The sequence below is a fragment of the Eublepharis macularius genome, chromosome 9, assembly GCF_028583425.1.
Source record: "Eublepharis macularius isolate TG4126 chromosome 9, MPM_Emac_v1.0, whole genome shotgun sequence".
Lineage (NCBI taxonomy): Eukaryota > Metazoa > Chordata > Lepidosauria > Squamata > Eublepharidae > Eublepharis > Eublepharis macularius.
This window is the reverse complement of record NC_072798.1, coordinates 44146557-44165297: the sequence shown is the minus strand read 5'-3', so window position 1 is coordinate 44165297 and position 18741 is coordinate 44146557. Positions and strand designations below refer to the sequence as shown.

At 41.2% G+C, this 18741-nt stretch overlaps 1 protein-coding gene across 1 annotated transcript in view; it reads left to right on the top strand.

The window, feature by feature from the left end:
• UTP20 (UTP20 small subunit processome component) overlaps positions 1-18741 on the top strand; it is an 82969-nt gene that overhangs the window by 42063 nt on the left and 22165 nt on the right. Inside the window, exons 27-43 of the mRNA XM_054989036.1 lie at positions 71-279; positions 2153-2296; positions 3642-3721; positions 4529-4755; positions 5831-5975; positions 7140-7227; positions 8322-8465; positions 9449-9499; positions 9587-9739; positions 11051-11206; positions 12315-12455; positions 13433-13570; positions 14503-14642; positions 15808-15887; positions 16601-16902; positions 17668-17807; positions 17988-18144. Of these exons, the coding sequence (XP_054845011.1) occupies positions 71-279; positions 2153-2296; positions 3642-3721; positions 4529-4755; positions 5831-5975; positions 7140-7227; positions 8322-8465; positions 9449-9499; positions 9587-9739; positions 11051-11206; positions 12315-12455; positions 13433-13570; positions 14503-14642; positions 15808-15887; positions 16601-16902; positions 17668-17807; positions 17988-18144 (2495 nt within the window). The remainder of the gene's footprint in view (positions 1-70; positions 280-2152; positions 2297-3641; positions 3722-4528; positions 4756-5830; positions 5976-7139; positions 7228-8321; positions 8466-9448; positions 9500-9586; positions 9740-11050; positions 11207-12314; positions 12456-13432; positions 13571-14502; positions 14643-15807; positions 15888-16600; positions 16903-17667; positions 17808-17987; positions 18145-18741) is intronic.

The window sequence follows — 18741 nt, the reverse complement described above, 5'->3', positions numbered from 1 at the left end:
AGCACCTCCAGCCTCCCAGTAGTCGTCATCACTAAGACACACACGCAAGTCTCATTTTCCCGTTTCGTAGTGCCCTGCCATCCTGCAGTTCTCAGAGCAGTGAAAGAACTGGACTTGTCGCGAGTCCTGCCTCTTGGTCGCCTGCACAGCCTTTTCAGCAGCCTGGATGTTGTTCTGAAAAACGTGGGACATCTGATCAGCCAGTATCTGCCAGAGATTTTTCAGATTTTGCTGTGCATGATCGCAACCGTATCCCACATTCTTCGGCAAAGAGAACAGGTGAGAAATGCACTTCTGCAGATCCCCTTCTGGGTCGTAAGTTACACAATAAGGATGGCTGCTAATAAGTTATAAAATACACAATCTGCAGTAAAGATCTGTGTGCTGGCATGGGAATGCCAACTTGTAAAAATATTGCTTAGTCAATGGAAATTAGAATCCAGTTTTGATTACTTAGCAAATGTTTCTAGCCAGTGATGTTTAAAGGAAAATGGTGAATATGTGTTTTTAAGGTTAGATTGCATTTATTCAGACTTGCAAAAATTTGAGTCATGCAAATCTTTTATTTATTATAACGTTTTTAATATATATTTTTATTTAAAACACTGCACAATGTTTAACAGGCTAGTTAAATTTTAGTGATGGCTAACTGAGCTCCTTTACATATTGAAATTAAATGTGTGGATGGACTTCACTTTTCTTTGGCCCAGTTTTTTGTAGCAGAATTAATCTTATATTTTATTGACAAACAAGCTTCCTAAGAGGCTTTAGCATTTTTGATATTATTTTATACAATGCTGATCTGTGCTGAGTGCTTTACAGCCCCTATTTCAGCAGTCACTTACAATTTTGGTGCTAACCTAACAGAATGTACTCTTGTTTCACACTGTTAGAATTGCCTCTTACCATGAATTCTCATGCTGGTTTCTTGCTCTAATGCCCTACAATAATGAAATAGAGTGGCCATCTGATTTAACAGCATATGTTAAGTGCTCAATTTCCATCAGTTCCATTAAACAAGTTTTAAAAATAGAACGTAGCAAAATGCCCTTTGGCTTCATTAGCTAACTCTTTGCAATCTACCACACTTCATTGCATGCACCTTAGTATGCTATAGCAGCAGCCAGCATGTCTAAAAAAAGATCAGTTCCAGAAAAGCAGCAGTGCAAGAACTGATTTGCATATGCGTGTAATACAGAACTTGCAAACATTCAGGCCAGGGGGAAGTGCAGTTATTTGGAAAACAGCCTAAATGAAGTTATTCAGCAATACTGAGACAAGCAGCAGTAATTCAATAACTTCTGTCTCCACAAATTCCTTCCAGCGTTGTTATTTGTTAGACTTAATTTAACACTTCATTAGCTAGTGAGGTGATAAAGGTCATGGAAGACTGTGAGAAACCTACTTACCATACTGGGTGCTTTTCTCAATTAATTAGTCATTTATTTCAGACTAACACTCCCAGCAGTGTTAAATTTTTACTTTGTGTAATTCTAAATGGTGTTACGGGTGGAGTGTTTTCTGCTGGTCTCACTTGGGGTTGAATCCTGTTTCCTGTGCACTCATTCTCCCAACCTTCAATGACATACAAATGGATCTTGACGGGTTTATTTGCTGTGCCGTGTTTGATGTTAGTATTAGCAGACAATTTGTTTCAAGAGCTGACTGAAATGTTAAAGCCTTGGCTAGAAGGTTGCTGTAAAGCCCTTTTCCTTCTGTTGCAGAGAGTATCCTAGAGTGGGTTAGTCCTCCCACCTTGTTCTGCAAGCAGGGCTATGCCTTATAGATTTTTTGGGGTAGAATCCTAGAGAAGTGGATCCCCAGGGCATACCATGCCTGCTTTGCAGAAGCAGCATTTATTTCAGAGATCCATGTTTCTTCCTTTTTTGGCACTGCCTGCAATGGATGCAATGAGTAAGAGTTCCTTCCCATATGTGTCAACCCAACAATGTGCAGTGTTTGTGTATCCTTGGTAGTGGACAATGGTGGGCAGGTATTACATGCAATTGAAAGCACATACTCTGTAACCAGTATTTTCATTTCTTCTACAAGAATGAAAAAATGCGGTGGTGAATAGCTGCCCTGTAGTGCTTTGCTGTTCTTAAAATACACAGACACACACAAACAGGATTCATCTTGATTTATTTTATAGATTCAGCCCAGATTTATTAACCCGCTGAAAAACTTAAGGAAACTTGGAGTCAAACTTATAGCAGACTTTTTCTCTGACTTTGAAACGTATAGCTTCAGTGTGGAAGAAATTGATGCAGTCTTTCATGCAGTGGTGTGGCCCCAGGTAAGGGCTGTTTGAACGCTCTTGCTTCCGTGTGTGTGTTTCAGTGTGGGGGATGAGGCTGTGGCTCAATGGTGGGGCATTGGCTTTGCCTGCAGGAGGTCCCAGGCTCAAATCTCACCATCTCTAGTAGGCCCAGGCGGTGTGAAAGATTTCTATCTGAGAACCTCTGTCAGTTAACGTAAACAACAGTACTCTGAGCGACTGATGGTATGACTTAGTATAAGGCAGTTTCATGTGTTCACTGTTACCTCATTTTTATAGACCTTAGCAGTGGCATTCATTGGAATGAAAGTGGTATTTGTGGGGAGACAGAGAGAATGCTAGAGTAAAGTGTGTGTTTGATTTTATCATGGGCTTATGAGCCAGAAATATATAACTTTATTCCTAATACTAACTAACTTTACTGTAGCATAAACTTTCGAGAATCACAGTTCTCTTCGTCAGAGAGCTTATGCTACAGTAAAGTTGGTTAGTCTTATGCTACAGTAAAGTTGGTTCTCGAAAGCTTATGCTACAGTAAAGTTGGTTAGTCTTAAAGGTGCTACTGGACTCTTTTCTATTTTGCTACTACAGACTGACACGGCTAACTCCTCTGGATCTATTCCTAATACTGTTTAATATCTTTTTATTGCTTGATGTCTCTGGGATATACCTACTTGGCCAAAACTGACTTTATATTTGTATTTGAGAAATGTAAAAAAATGAAACCAGTTTTTATGATTGGGGTATACCTATTCCTGTGTCAACTACAGTTGCCCAAACATTTAACGGTAGCGCCACTTCCCTCATCTGTCCTGCTTCTTGTCACCATATTACATCGGTGTGCATACATGTCATGGCAAATGAACCGACTGATGGAGTCCTTAGAACAGATCTGACTCTTGCCACAGGAAGTTCTTAACACTGTGGAAGTCTTAAAATGATGAAGATTTTGGATTAGCTGTACAGCAATAAATCTGTGGTCAAACCTCACAAAAATATGCAGCATAAAAAAAGCACAGACTGTCTCTCCTCTTTAAATAATACTAGAAAGAAGTATCTAATCCTATATTGAAATGTCCTTTGTGTAACAGTAAACTGAATACTGTGTTTCTTCTGACTTGGCTGGCTTCTGCTCTGATGTTTGGAGATGGCCCTTTAAAATTAATGGGAGACTCCATTTTGACATACAGCAGTGCTAATTGGTGACATGCACATCTCTGATCTGTTGTTGATATATGTGGAGGCAGAAGTGTTATATTTCACAAGCAAGTCCTTATTGTTTGCTTTGTGCTAAAATGCATCTTGCTTTGTAAATACTTGCACCAAGGTAGTCTCACTATTTTGCCCTGATTTGTTTTCTCAGATAACTAGACTAGCCTCTGAGAGTCAATATTCTCCTACGCTTTTACTCAAAGTCATTCACATCTGGAGCAGAAGTCCGAGGTAAGTTCTTCACTTCTCAGTGAACTATATGATTTGATGACATGATTCCTCAAATGTGTGCTTCTATATATGTGTGCTGAGCTTATAAATTCTCATATAACCACAGTACCGTGTGTTTCAGTTTAAACATATGCATCGTTGCTAGCAATAACTTGAAAATGGGTCAGTAATAAGTAGTAAATGCTAACATTAAGACTGAGCTAAAATGTGTGTTGTCAACTTTTTTGCCCCCTTCCCAACAAACGACATTAAAAACCAGGGCCCTTTTCACACTGCTTACCTGCTGCTGCAATGACGTGAAATATCGCGCAAAAAACGCGAAATGTTGCGTTTTCTCGTGTGAGATTTGTGCAACGTCGCGCAAATCTCGCGAGAGAAAACACGATGTTCTGTGGGTTTTGCACGATATTTCGCGTCGTTGCGGCAGCAGGTAAGCAGTGTGAAAAGGGCCCTGGCTGTTTTCAGTCGATACCTCTGGTTTTGAATGACTGGGATCCATTGCTGGATTTCACTGTTAAGATATCTGAAAACCAATAGTATTTTGTTAAACATGCAGATCTTCACATGCTTCCCACCCATCACTGCGTGCATTCCTTCATGGTTTATATTTTAAAAGATGCAACTCTTATGAGAAGAAATAATGGTGAATCATGATTGATTAACTACCATACTTAAAAAAGATTTTCACAGTTTGAAAAAAAATCAGTCTTGTTCTTCAACAGGAGCTTTTCAATAGTAAATTATTTCTATCCTTCATTTGTAATTAATTGCTTGTAAGTTTTTCTCTGTCTGTTGGCTTTCCTTCAGGTATTTCCCTTTGCTGGCCAAGCAGAAACCCTGTCATCCCGAATGGGATGTATTGTCCAATGTGTTTGCTCTGCTCTCAGCCAAAAGCCTGTGTGAGGCAACGGCTGGGGTGGTGATGGACATTGCTGACGGCCTTCTTAACACTCCTGACTTTGAGCCTAGTGATGATCTGTGTAGCTTGACCGTGACTGACAGTGTCTTTGTAGAAGTGGATGAAATCTCTGGAGGTAGGAATGCTCAGGAATCTGACTGTTGCAAGTGGACCTGTGAACATTGTGTGGATAGGCCAGTGTGGTCATGGGACCAGACTGTGGACTATTGTACGCATGGAAGTGTTCTCAGCGTAGCTCGTTTATCAGCTTTCAAGTTAGAATTACTATTAGTTTGCAAATATCAACTTATCATTTCAAAAAACAGAGACAATCAGATCCTCTTGATTGATTAGATGCTGTGGTCAGCTGTGTTTGTTGTACTACAATTGTTTCAACAGATCTAATTAATCCTATCAATACAAATTGTTGTGGCTTCCTAGGAAATATTCTTATCTTGTATTTTCATAGCCTATATCCAAGGCTGTAGAGTTCTGGAAGTCATGTGCTGATCTCTTTTAATAACATGCCACCAATTTAAGCACAAACTTGGATTATAATAGACAATAACTCTTGTGTACTGATATAAAATACGATGCCCAGCATCCTGTAAACCTTCCTGACAAGATATGGTAGAAACCTCTGGCCAGCATGAGAATATTAAGTCTGGAGATAACAAAAGACTTTAATATCAAATATAATATGAACATGCGGAGCAGTTTTATTCCGTCAGTCCATTGGTCTGTTGGGTTCAGTATTGCCAATTCTGATTGGCAGAGGGAGGTCGTTCCCATTCCCAGTGTTTGCTGCCTAAGCTCCTTTAAGTGGAGATACCAGGGAATGAACATGGAACCTCCTCCACGCAAAACATGTGCCATATCACTGAACCATAACTTGGATATAAATCCAGGTGCATATTCCACCATCTTTTGGACACAGTCTTGCTTGCCTCACAGTGTCCTTTAATAAGCTGTAGTGTAGACATTATTTCAATAAACATGAGAGTCCATTGTTTTTTGTTATTCAGTCACATACAGTGTTTGTAGCTGGAAATATTTTTTTGTGGGGGTATAGAGCACTATTAGTTGAAATTAACCCAGCCTTCTGTTGCTGTACCAGTGTTTGAGCATTATTTATCATTTTTCTGCTAAGAGGACTGAGCTGCCTTTTACCTTTTGTTCAGAGAAACACATCAATAACCTCTCCATTCCAGATATTCCGAGTATGGGTATAAGGCTAGTTCTCCCTCATGTCCCTGCAATTCTCCAGTATCTCAGCAGAACAATGTTGGATATGACCAAGATGAAGAAGAAAAAATACAGAGCCCAAGTCAGCAAAGAACTCAACATTCTTTCCAAGTAAGTGGTTTCTTAACGTTCCTAAGAGTTTATAAAAGGGCCCTTGATGCTGCATTTGAACTGTTTGTGGAGGATTTTTGGGAACCTGAATCTGTAGGTAACGCAAGGTGTGCAGCACCCGTTTCTTGATGGGAGTGGGCTGCTGGATGCTATAAGAATGGATCTAACCATTCACATGAATGAAGAGGTATGAGAGCCAGATCCCCCCCCCCACACACCATACCTGGCTTCTTGTGAATACTGTGATTAGTGGCTGGGTTAACCGTCACACACCGCACACACAGATAAGCTATAGTGCTCTAAATGGTTTCCTTCATATTTCATTTCTTCAGTCTAAAGAGAGTGGTTTGGATCTAGATGGTAATTTCCACTGATTTTCCTCTCCTTCTGCAGATCCCCACATGTTTTCCTCAAGGTCCCCATCTCCTATGAGCAGCATTTTGTGGAGATCAGTGGGCTGCAGTGCTGGGTGGGGGGAGGAAAGAAAGTTCTGTTCCGCTGATGGATCCAACCCCATGTGAACCCTGTGGACTTTTGCATGTAGGAAATCCTGCCACTGTGTCTGAGCTGACCAATGATTAACCAAGAATAACCTATTGATAATATCACCATCCAGAGTTGCTTCTGATAGCTGTTTTTAGTAGCTGCTTCTCAGAACTTGAATTCCCGTCATTATGTTTAGAACTAGTCCAAAACATAAACCACTAAACTAGGTCTTAAAAGTGGTGGAGACAGCCCTCAAGTCACAGCTGACTTATGGCAACCCCTGGTGGGGTTTTCATGGCAAGAGACTAAGAGAGGTGGTTTGCCATTGCCTGCCTCTACAGCCCTGATCTTCATTAGGTCTCCCATCCAATTACTAACCAAGGCTGACCCTACTTAGCTTTTGAGATCTGACAAGATCAGGCTCACCCTGGCTATCCAGGTCAGGGCTAGCTCTTAAAGAGCAGGGGTAAATAATAATTTAGTATTGTAGTGAACAGCTGACCCCTTACACTTCTTTTGACTCTGTTATTATTACATTTATATGTCTTTTGTTAAAATCAGTAAAATGTGTGCATTAACAAAATATTCACTTAGAACATCAGTTTGTGATTTAGATATTGCATGCTGGTAGTGAGTAGATCAGTACAAGAATAATAACTTTGCTTCTCTTTCCTATAGAATCAGCAAGTTTATGCAGGATAAGAGTCAGAGTTCCATCCTGATTAGCCTCCTCCTTCCTTTTCTTTACCAGAGTAACATTATGCAGGTGGGTTTTGGTTTATTTGCATAGACATTGGATTGGTTTCCTGATGAAGTTTTAAATTAACTGATGCAGTTTGCAATGAAGTAATAACCATTTTGGCCAGTATTCTTAAATCAACGTCTTTGATATTGCTAAAGTAAAACTAGTGTAGTATGATGGTTAAGAGCATAGGCTAGGACCTGGGAAGTCTCTGGTCCAAATCTCAACACTCGACTGAAGTTAGTGCATATGTTTCGTAAGCCACTGCTGTTCAGCATCAAGCCCCCCCCCCTCCAGCCATCCTCTGTAATAGTTATTTAATAATATTTGGCCTACTTTTCAATTTTGCTGTGTCATTGAGACTTGATTCACATATGACATAGGCTGAAGCAAAAGCACAAGCCCAGCTCTATACATTTTACTGTCCCAAAGGGCCTCCTTCAATGCCACCAATTCCCTAGAGTGTAAAGGAAAGACAAAAATGGTCATTATCAAACCCTGCAGTTTCTGCCTTTGCCTTGGAATAATAATAAAATGTCATTATCTTTCCTTTTATTCTTAGAGGTTCAATTGTAAGCAGGCATAAAAGGGAATGTTACAGTAAAATACAAAATCTGCTTAAAAGTGAGGATTTTTTTTAAAGTAATGATACAAAAAGAGAAGTAGATTTAATGTGCTGTTACATGTTTCTGCATAAAAGGCTCTTCCATCCTCTTCCCTCTCTTGCCAATAAACTCCACTGACAAGAGCTCTGGCTGTCTGCAAACTGGGATGTTAAGCTTATTTCAGAAGATTGTGCAAGTGTGAGCTCCTTCTAAACAGGAGGATTAATGAAGCTTTGGTTTCCAGAGCTATTTATCCTATTGATGTATTCTTTTGTTTGTGAAACAACATGATAAACATCTTCTGACAGTTATCCATACATACATAGCTGAGGGTTAATATCTAATTAACGTACCAAGTTGTTTGGGGGGGGTACTATTGATGGAAATCAATAAGTAGGATTGGTGCACTTCCACTCACTGTCTCTTGCTTATATCAAAAAGCTTCATTTTATCTCAAAAAGCATAAAGCTGCTTATCATAACATTAGCTTCATAATTTGACTGTTTATTTTAGGATACCGAGATTGATATCTTGGAAACAGTACAAAATCTTCTTAAGCATTGCTTGAATCCAGCAGCTTTCCTCAAACCTCTGGCAAAACTCTTTTCTGTTATTCAAAACAAATTGTCTCGTCAGACACTCTGCACCGTTTTCCAGGTATGTATATAAACCATATCTATAATTACCATTAGCAGTGGTCACTCCCTCTCCCCCTAGTTTGATTCAAGCAATTTTGGGGCCCAAAATAATTCATGTTCTGGCCCTATTTCTAACTAAGGCCCTGTCGCAAGGAACACAGTAGGGCCTACAGGCCTCCCCAGCCCCTACATTCCCCCGCATGAACCTGCCTCTTCTGTTTTCATCCTTCTTCCGTTTCCCTTCCTTGACAGAGGTGGTGAGGGTGGGAGTTTGCAAAGGGGTTTTTCCAGGGACGCTGGACACCATGGGAAAAACATCATTTTTGTAACAGATTGGGAGGCTTTCCAAAAAGATGTCACCAAAAATCGATGACTGGGCAACAGAATGGCAGATGTAATTCAGTGGAGCACAGCTGGGACAAAAGAAAGGCGCATCTACATTTCACAAAACATGGGCATTTATAGTTGCTCCACAAATAAAGCAAATTTTAGAGCTGGAGAATGTACAGAGAAGGAGCAACTAAAATGATCATGCAGATGAAGCCAGTTATGAAGAAAGTCTAAAAAGCTGAAACTTGGGGAAAATATGATTGAAGAGGGACAGGTTAAAAAGTTCTCCCAAAGTAGTCTGTCATCTTGCACATTATTTTTATTTAGTGTAGGAAAGCGATATTTAGGCTTGAGATATATTACTAGTTTTAATTAACTAGCAATATTGTTAGTTAATTAAATAGCTAACTTGTTTTAGCTAACTTGTTTTAATGGTCACTTAACCATGACATTTTTCCTAGGTGGTTGTTTCTTCCATAAAGAATGTGCTGTATATCCCATCAAGTGCAAAGAATGCACAAATTTCTATTTGGCCACATATTTGTGCTGTCTTTGTTTTCTTGCTGCTCATGTTATTATCCAGGGAAAGTCTTGTATATAAAGTAGCTCTCGTTTTAAATTGTTTGTTAAATATACGTTTAATGAAACATCTTTCCCCCCATTTTTTTAAAGACTCTATCGGATTTGGAGAATGATTTAAAATACGTTACAGATACTGTTCAGGTATGTGATGTTTTCCTTGGCTCATGTACCAGGTTTTTTTGCCACTTTTTGATGTAGATCTTCTTAGTAGTTCTTTTGTCTTACTAGTTGAATGCTTTTGATCCACGACATCTGGATGATATTGATTTTGACACCCGCCTGTCAGCATTTCAAGCTATTGCTGCTCATATCAAGGAGATGAAAACTGTGGATGTCAGCTATCTGATTCCAGTTATGCATAACTGTTTCTACACCATACAGGTGAGCAAATACCCACATGAAAAAGAAGATTTGCCCTTGCTTTTTTTATGTGGCTGTTCAGAACGTGTTCCCTTTTATATGACTCTTTTGATCATTTTAGGAGCAACGAAATAATTTCTTGCATACGTTCGCCCCATTATCACAGTTAGAATACTGGGTTACATCCCTGCCTGTAGCCTTGGAGAACTACTGTTAGCTGTAGGCAGTGCTGGGCTATATGGACTCTGTATAAGGCAGCTTCATATGCTTCAGCTTTCTCTCAGAAATACCCATTCATCTTATAATGCATCCTATACAAAAGAGCCATTAGCCTATCTTAGGCATGTATTTTAATTTGTGCCTGGGTTTTGTGCCTAGCTAGCCTTTAAAGCTTACTGGAGATTCCCTCTGAGCAATGGCTTGAGGTTCCTCTGAGCTGGGATCCAGGCAGTTGCTCCATCTTACCTTTTAGGATGCAGTGGGTGGCACTCATCCTGTGATTATTGGTCCAAACAAACCATAATGTACGCCACTCTGTAAGTGAATGGAAACTCTAACTTTCCACTGTCAGCTACTGCATAGTTCCATTCTACATGCCTGTTAGCAGTGTAACTCTGAAGATTAACGGTAAGTACTAAAACTGGGCTAAAAGTTGCCTTTTCGGCACAATCCTCCTAGTCTATTCCAATTTTATTGCAACAAAGAAGAATCCTCAGTTTATTTTGTCCCTTCCCTGAACCCTAAGGAAACGGCACTAAACTGCTGTTTTCAGATGGCACGGCATCCCAGTTCATCATGGGCAGCTGCTCTGCTTGTTGTCATACCTTTCTCCTTTCCCATACAGTACATGACTCCCCTATTTCAGAAGTCTGGAATCGAACTCCAGTTTCCTGTGACATCCAATGTCTTGTGGTGAGGGGGAAAAAACCCAGATAGCCCAGGCATCTGCATTGTGGATGGCACAGCAACTTGGACTTTGTTTCAAGGCTTCTGAAACCAGGCATTTTTCTTCCTCATGCAAGGGAAGGAAGGAGGGAGTGTGCAAGCATTGCTAGCAAGCCAAGTTTGTGCCTGGCTTGCTAGTGATGCCATGACAAAAACTCACACAAGTTTGGCTTGAAAGGGAGGAGGAATATGGTAAAAGATGCACTGCATAGTGATCTTGCAGGTGACAAACATTGCCTGGGATGTGATCCCTGTTAAAATTGTTTCAAGCTGTTAGGGAGCTGGCTTGGGATTACTTAGTAAGTATATTCACGCACAGAATGAGCATTTTTGGATATTATTTTTTAATCACTCTTGTCATCCCTTGTGTCCCTTTTATTTCTTTAGTTAGGGGAGATGTCTCTGAGTGACAGTGCCATCCTCTGCTTGAACAGTATTATTAGCCTGTTAGCTGAAATTGACCACCAGGAGGAGGAGTACAAGGAAATAATCCAGGGCACTCTTTTGGAAGCCTTGAGGAAAGGGCTGAAGAGCAAAACTGAGGTAAATAGCTCAGCTCTGTTTGGCTGCCTGACACTGGAGGTGGGGTGACTTTTGTGCAAGAGGGTTGCTTGTGTTCTACGCAGTGGGACTTACTTCTGAATAAATGTGTCTTTTAAGCTACTTGCAGTACTCACGTGATGCTTATAATTTGTATTACTGCTGTGCTAAAAGATCTCCCACACCTAAAATTTGGGGGTGTGTGTGGTTTCCCTTGTGCTGCTATGCTTGTGCCATATTCTCAAAGTACTTGATCCTGACTGGTAGAAATGTGGCTGAAGCTTTCCTGGCTGCTGCCTTCAACCCCGTCAATACCCTGGAAAAAGTCATTGCTTTCCATGTTCCAGCTCCCCTGTAGATAAGAGCATCTGCCTCTTTCAAAGGCCATCCCGTCACTTCTGAAGAATGATGGGGAAAGGGAAGTGTTCATATACAGTAGATCTTGAACAGCTAGCACAGTAGCTTGGATCCTGCAGGTGGAAGGAGGGGGTAATTTTTACATCTTCTTTCCTCCCATTGCAACCCCAAACACCCCCTGGAATGCTGCTGCAGGGGGATGGGGGATCCCCAGGATTAGCTTGGGAGAGGAAAATCAGGGGTGTCCCACCGAAGCGGGGGCGGGGGGCAGAATTATAGGCAGGATTCAAGCCAGTAATCCTGTGCATGACATATTGGCATACCGGGGTCATAGAATGAGAATGTCCCCCATGCATTGTGGCTTGTGAGTACTTCACTTAGCAAGTATGAGCTATAGTCTCATAGGGTCTAGGAACATTCATTCTGGACTGGGGGGATGGAGGCTATGCATGTACAGCTTGTATGTGCATAGCTGCATGCTACATACGGCAGATGCCTGGAGGAGGAGGTGAGGCTTTTTGTTTGTTTGTTTGTTTGCTCCTGCTTTCCTTATGCAGGAGTCCTTTACACCAGTATATCTTGTATGCAGGATTAGTTCTACACTAACAAGAATAAACAGGTGGAAAGGGAAAAGAAGCATAGACTTTTCTGGGGGAAAGGTGGCAGTTATTTGTCCTCTGTACAAGAATCCATCATGGATACAAATAGGAGGAATGTTCAACATGTTGAGATCTCTGTCCCTTGCTCCTGGCAGAGTATTCAGCAGGATTACACGTCATTGCTCTCCTGCTTGATTCGAGCATTCCCCAAACACCCAGAGTTTCAGGACTTGGTCCAGCTGACCGACTACCATGATCCAGAGATGGACTTCTTTGAAAATATGAAGCATATTCAGGTAAAAGGCAACACCATTCCAACCTCAGCCCTCAGTTACTATCTGTAGTTATAGTGGAAAGAGAATACTTTGTGTCACATACAGAGATGAAGGTCCAAAATCTTAGCTTGTGCCACAAATGCTACTATAAGTTTTGCTTGGGGTACACAAAACTCACCAGAGCCCATGTGCTCAAGCCCCATAGAAAGGAACGCAAGCTGCACATGCCCACTGTACCACACCTTTGCACAGACCCTGTGGGCTGTTGCAGAGCTTCCTCCCAATCAATTGTTCTCAGTGTTTTGTGCGTGGAAATCAGTGAAAATGCTGCCTTCTTCTCAACAACAAAATAGTCAGTGCTGTTGATCATTACTAGCCCAGTGTGGTTGTGTTGCATAAAAGGATGTATTATCATTTAAAATATTCTGGTGCAGGCTCAAAGACTACTGGCCTTGCTTTCAAATAGCAGTGAGTTAAAATTGCTTATGTTTAATAGAAGTCTATTGACTCATCCTCTTAATCAAAACGTCCACTTTGAAGAGTAAAGTGTGGAGTGAGTGAGATATGTGGAATGTTATCCTAAAGGGGTCCAGTGATAAATGAAACAAGAAGGGGGACGCTCAAGGACTCATAGGGTAGGGGATACCCCATTTCCCCCTCCACTACTTGTCCTTGGCGCCCCCACTGTGGTACGTGGCATTTGGGGGTGGAATGCATGCATGGTGCTCCAAGCCTTCCCCGTGACTGCTGGCCAAATGATTTGGGATATGGGCTTAGTGCAGAAAGTGCACTAGGCCCATAGTGCTTTCCTCTCCAGGTCCCCCATCTTTTTGTACCCGGCCCCATAGTATAGAATTTTTGATCTGTACACCGAGGCAAAGTTCTAAATTAGATATATTCTAGTAATAAGGAGCTGATCATCAGTTGGGTTTGTTTCAGTCCTTTAATCGCTGACTGAATATCTACTGGGATGCTTTAATGGAATACTTTTCTTTCAGATCCACAGAAGGGCACGGGCCTTGAAGAAACTGGCTAAGCATATAACTGAAGGCAAAGTTACTCTGTCCTCCAAGTCTCTTCAGAACTACATTATGCCTTATGCAACAACTACTATTTTTGATGAGAAAATGCTCAAGGTGAGATTTTTGACATAATGGGGAATAGCAAATTGGTTTTGTGGCCATAGAGTCCTGTTTCTGCTAACAGAAATTGTATTTGTATTTCAGATTAATTGTATTTCAGATGAATTCTTACGAGATCTTTTGTACATTCAATATCTCTTAGAATTGTTTATATTTAGCACTTTTCCTACACCACCCCATAACAAAAAGCTTGCCAAGAAAACGTCGTGATGCGATGTCCCCCCATGGCTCAGTAGTGACTTGGTGCTTGCACCTTTACCTTTAGCACTTTTCCTACAGGAGGATTGCTAGCTAGTGAAGTAATATTAAGTAGGATAGTAAGGGATGTTAATTTATTTTGAGCTACCTTTTTAATGAGGCTTGGATGGAGCATAACCTTTCTTGGGAAGTGAACTTGGCAGTATTGCCTGTTTAATTCCTTAATGAATTATTTAACTCCAGAATTTAAAGATGAATCAGAGAAGAACTCTGAATATTGACCAGGCATGTTGCTCACATGTGATATTTGGCATGTGAAATGCTTAGCCTGGGGGGATTTTTAACATCAGCTTTTTAATATTTAGCATATATGTAGCATTTTCAGTGTTCAGAGTGCATCACAACGTTATCTTGCTGTAATCCTAGCAGTGTTGGCTGGTTTACTTGTCCCCAGATTATACGTAGGCTAAGAGTGACTCTGAGCTTGTGGCAGAGGTGAGGGTTGAACCAGAGAGCTCGTAGATCACAATGCAACCCAAAACAGAATTATGCCCTTCTCATGCCATTGACTTCAGTGGACATCCCATTGTCATCCCATTGACTTCAAGGATGTAACTCTGCTTAGGATGGCACTGTTAGGAACTGTGTTGCACCCAGTCTGCTTTGCGGACTTAGGCACGATTCTGTATATCTTGAAGATAAGAAGACTTCTATTTTCTGTTCCGTAGCATGAGAACATGGTAACTGCATCGGTTGAAGTGGTAGGAGCTATTTGCAGACATCTTTCTTGGTCAGCCTACCTCTATCACTTGAAACATTTCATACATGTCTTGCAGACTGGACAGATCAGTCAAAAACTGGGTGTCAGGTATGGTGAAGATGACTTTCAATTTTGTGTGCTTCTAATTTCCCTTAGCTAAGATTCAAAGTGCTCCTTCAGGCTTGTATGTGTTCAGCTTGGTTTTTTTTGAGCAGCAAGCTCCTGTTCTGTATCCTACCTTCTTTCAAAAGTACCCTTATGTCTAGTTTCAAAAGTTAGCTGTATGCGGGGAAACTTATTTGAAAAGAACAAATCCCAAACCCTCTTGGGTATGTACAACCAGCTGGGCTATTTTTTAGAGTCTTTCCATTTTTTGGATGTGATTTTTTTCTGCCTTGGGCTGCATCTGCTTCCGCATAATCTCACATTCTCTATACTTCTTTATTTCTTGAATCAAAAGGATTTGTGGTTGTAGTAACTGCCCTGGCAGTGGACAGGTTGGGCTACTCATTTCTTGTTTTACTTGATTAGGGTTTTTTAAAAGTGTTTGTGCCATTGAGTATTTGCATGATCATGTAGTATAATTATTGTACAAAACAGGAACAAAGACCATAAATTGGCAAAAAGAAATGATCCCTTGTCCCCATCCCAAAATACCTCTGACAGTGGTCTGGAATTTGTGGCATTCCAGTTCCAGTGTGGGTTTTTTGCACTGCAAATTGAAGTGGATCTCCATTAATCTTGGGGTGGAGAGGGAGGTCAGCCTGATTATGCTGGCTAAACTCTTTCTTGCTTTTGCACTGTGTAGGCAGCCCAGTTCATATACGTGTGAAATTTACATGAATTTGAGATAAGGCTACAATGTAAACAAGATAAATGAAATTCTGCTGAAAAGTACAAAATGTGTTTTTATGTTCCTTTTTTTAGTCCAGTCCAGGGCTTTTTTTCAGGGGGAACGTGGGGGAACGGAGTTCCGGAACCTCTTGAAAATGGTCACATGGCTGGTGGCCCCGCCCCCTGATCTCCAGACAGAGGGGAGTTTAGATTGCCCTCCGTGCCGCTCGGCGGCACAGAGGGCAATCTCAACTCCCCTCTGTCTGGAGATCAGGGGGCGGGGCCACCAGCCATGTGACCATTTTCTCCGAGGGCAACCCACTGAGTTCCACCACCTCTTTTCCTGGAAAAAAAGCCCTGGTCCAGTCTATACAATTTGTTTTAAAAGTTTGGAAGCTTTTAAATAAAATACCTCTTTACTCCCTAATCCTTTTCACAGCTTGCTAGTTATGGTGCTGGAAGCTTTTCATTTTGACCATGAAACTCTTGACAGGCAACTCAAAATGATTGAGAATAAAGGTAAGCTTCTCATATACGCATCTGTTGAAGTGGGCTAACCCTCCAATGCTGTGCCGCAATAAATTTGACAGCCACAGCAGTTCCAGACGATTCTCTTGGTTTTGCTACAACAGACTATATAAGGACATACAAAGAACCTCGCAGGATCAGAGCAAAGGTCCAACCAATTTAGCTTCCTGTTTTTCAGAGTGACCAGTGAGATGCCCCGGGACAGCCTCCCTGTTATTGCGTCCCCCTCTAAATAGCATGCAGGCTCTGGACATGGAGGTTCCATTCTCTGTTTTTACTATTGATAGTTGATCCTACATGAATTTGTTTATTCTAACCTTTTATTCCATCATCTTAGGTAGTTTATTCTACCATCTTAGGTAAAAGCCATCATTGCATTTTGTCATAAATCTTCCATTAGACTTTGGCATAGCTGGTCATGGTTATCATGACACCTCTATGAAGAACTTTTATCTTATTCCAGGTTTTCAAGTATATGAAGCTGCTTGAAACTGAGTAAAACTGTTATTCCTTGTAGCTCAGTGGTGTTGTCTACTCTGACTCGCAGCTGCTCTTCAGCATCTGGGCAGAAAGAGGTTCTTCTACAACATCTGCTAGCAGAGATCTTTTGAATGCAAGATGTTCCAGGATAAATCCTGACATCTCCAGTTGAACTGTGTGTACTCTGTCAATGATCTGTGCCCCTCTCCTGTTCCTTATCCCAGCAGATGTAGAAGTCATGGATGCCGATCCTGAAGTGGAGATTGAAGAAATGGAAATGAGTGATGGAGAAGAAGGCCAAGAAACTAACAAGAACCTTTCAGAGGATGCCGATAAGCAGAAGGAGCCTACTGGTTCTCTGCCTGATCAGTCTGCTAACAGAGAAAATGAGAACTGCCAGAAAACCACAAAACCAATTTCTTTCCTACCTAGGAGTAAGGAAGAATTGGAGTGTCTGATTAAACATATTCAAGAAACAGTGACTGGCAATATTTTGCCAAAATTGCACAGATGTCTAATTGCAAAGGTGAATTTTTAGTTATTTCAATCTAAGTAGAACTTGACTGTAAGTGGCTTAAGCTCTGGCAACCATGTAAGAACTGAAGCTTTCGAGACACCCCCCTATACACACATACACACATGTTGGTGAGAATCTTACAAAGTGTGGTAATTCTTGGGGTCAAAAATGATGTCCTTCCTTGGCTTCCTGCTGTGTTCCTCTTACTATAAAATATAAAGGTACATTCACATCTCTAGTTTAAGGTGATTTCACCTATATATGTATTCACATTAGTTCTTATGGGAGAAACTCCATTTATCCAACTAGAGTTGCCAGGCTGTTCCTGGCAACTAAGTTGAATCTGAGGGTCAGGGACGTGGGAGGCACTGTCAGCAATAGTGTGATGACACTTTTGGGGAAAATCTGGAAGTGATGTCAGTTCTCTCTTAAAATCTCTGGAAACTCTGTGGTAAAACCATAGCGTTCCTGATGATTCCTAGAGAAGTGTGACATGAGTTCTAGGTTATTCTTGGAAGTGATGTGATACGGCTGGCAATTTTTTTAACCCCCCCCCCCCCCCTCTGTTGGCTGCTGGAGTACCAGCATGCAGCAGATGCTGAGGAATGTCTACCCAGCCTTGTTTTTTGAAGAATTTGTTACTAAAAACCTGCCACTTGGGCAGCTAGCACAGCTTTTTTATGTGGCTGTAGGTCTAAGAGTGCTGTATAATAAGGGGGCAATCAGATTATCTAGTGGATGATTTTGAGGAGGTTTTGTCTTTGTACCTTGAAGGTAAAAAGAGATGAAGAGCACAAGCTTGTGAAATCCAAGGTTGTGAATGATGAAGAGGTGGTTCGGGTGCCACTGGCTTTTGCAATGGTCAAGCTGATGCAGTCTCTTCCAAAAGAAGTCATGGAAGAAAATTTGCCAAGGTACACTTCCCTTTCAAGAATCTTAATTCTGTTGGAGTTAAATAGAAAAATATAGTATGGTATAAATTTTGTGGAGAGCATACATAGAGTAATCCTGAACAGCACTCCTAGCCAGTTAAGCATATTTTTAATTCTACTTTGTTTGACTTTTTTGTGATTTTTGCCCATCTTTATTTCCAGCATTCTCCTGAAAGTCTGTTCTCTTCTGAGGAACAGAGCACAGGAGATTCGGGACATTGCCCGTAACACCCTGATGAAAATGATGGAGACTTTGGGAGTACTATACTTCCAATATGTCTTAAAAGAGATGCAGTCACTCCTCGTCCATGGTTACCAGGTAAAGACCTGGTTTTCTTCTTCTTTGTAATTCTTGACCAGAGAGGAAGGAGGAGTTTATGGACAAATCAGAAGTGTTGCTTCCTTAGCTGAGCAGCATGGCCAGATTATACCACCATTTCTCGAACTGTAGAGTAAGATACAGAATCCTGGAAGGGGGTATGAAGTTTTTGTGTGTGGGAGGGAGATATGACCCTAAATCACTTATGGGGCCTTCCTGCTATGGCCATCCAAGACAGTAGGTAGTTTGAACACCTTTTAACCGTGGATCTTCTTTGGGGCTGCTGCTCCCCCACTTTGACCCATCATGCCTACCTGCTTTGGAAAGAACTGCAGCTGTGTTCTAATGGGTTCCCTGTATGTGCCTTAAGGAGGGATTAGAGATATCTTGTTCTGTCCCCCTTTGTAACAACAATCTTTGGTTAGTAACCCAGTCTGCAGATCTTTGAACAGTGCATGCAGTGATCTCTATACACTCTGCTGCAGGACAGTTGTTAGCGCTGAGTTGGTGGGTAGAGTAAGTTTAGAAGGCTGATGAGGCTTGAACGTTGAGAAATGATTATATAGCAGGTTGACTTTGTAGTTAGCTGTACTAAAA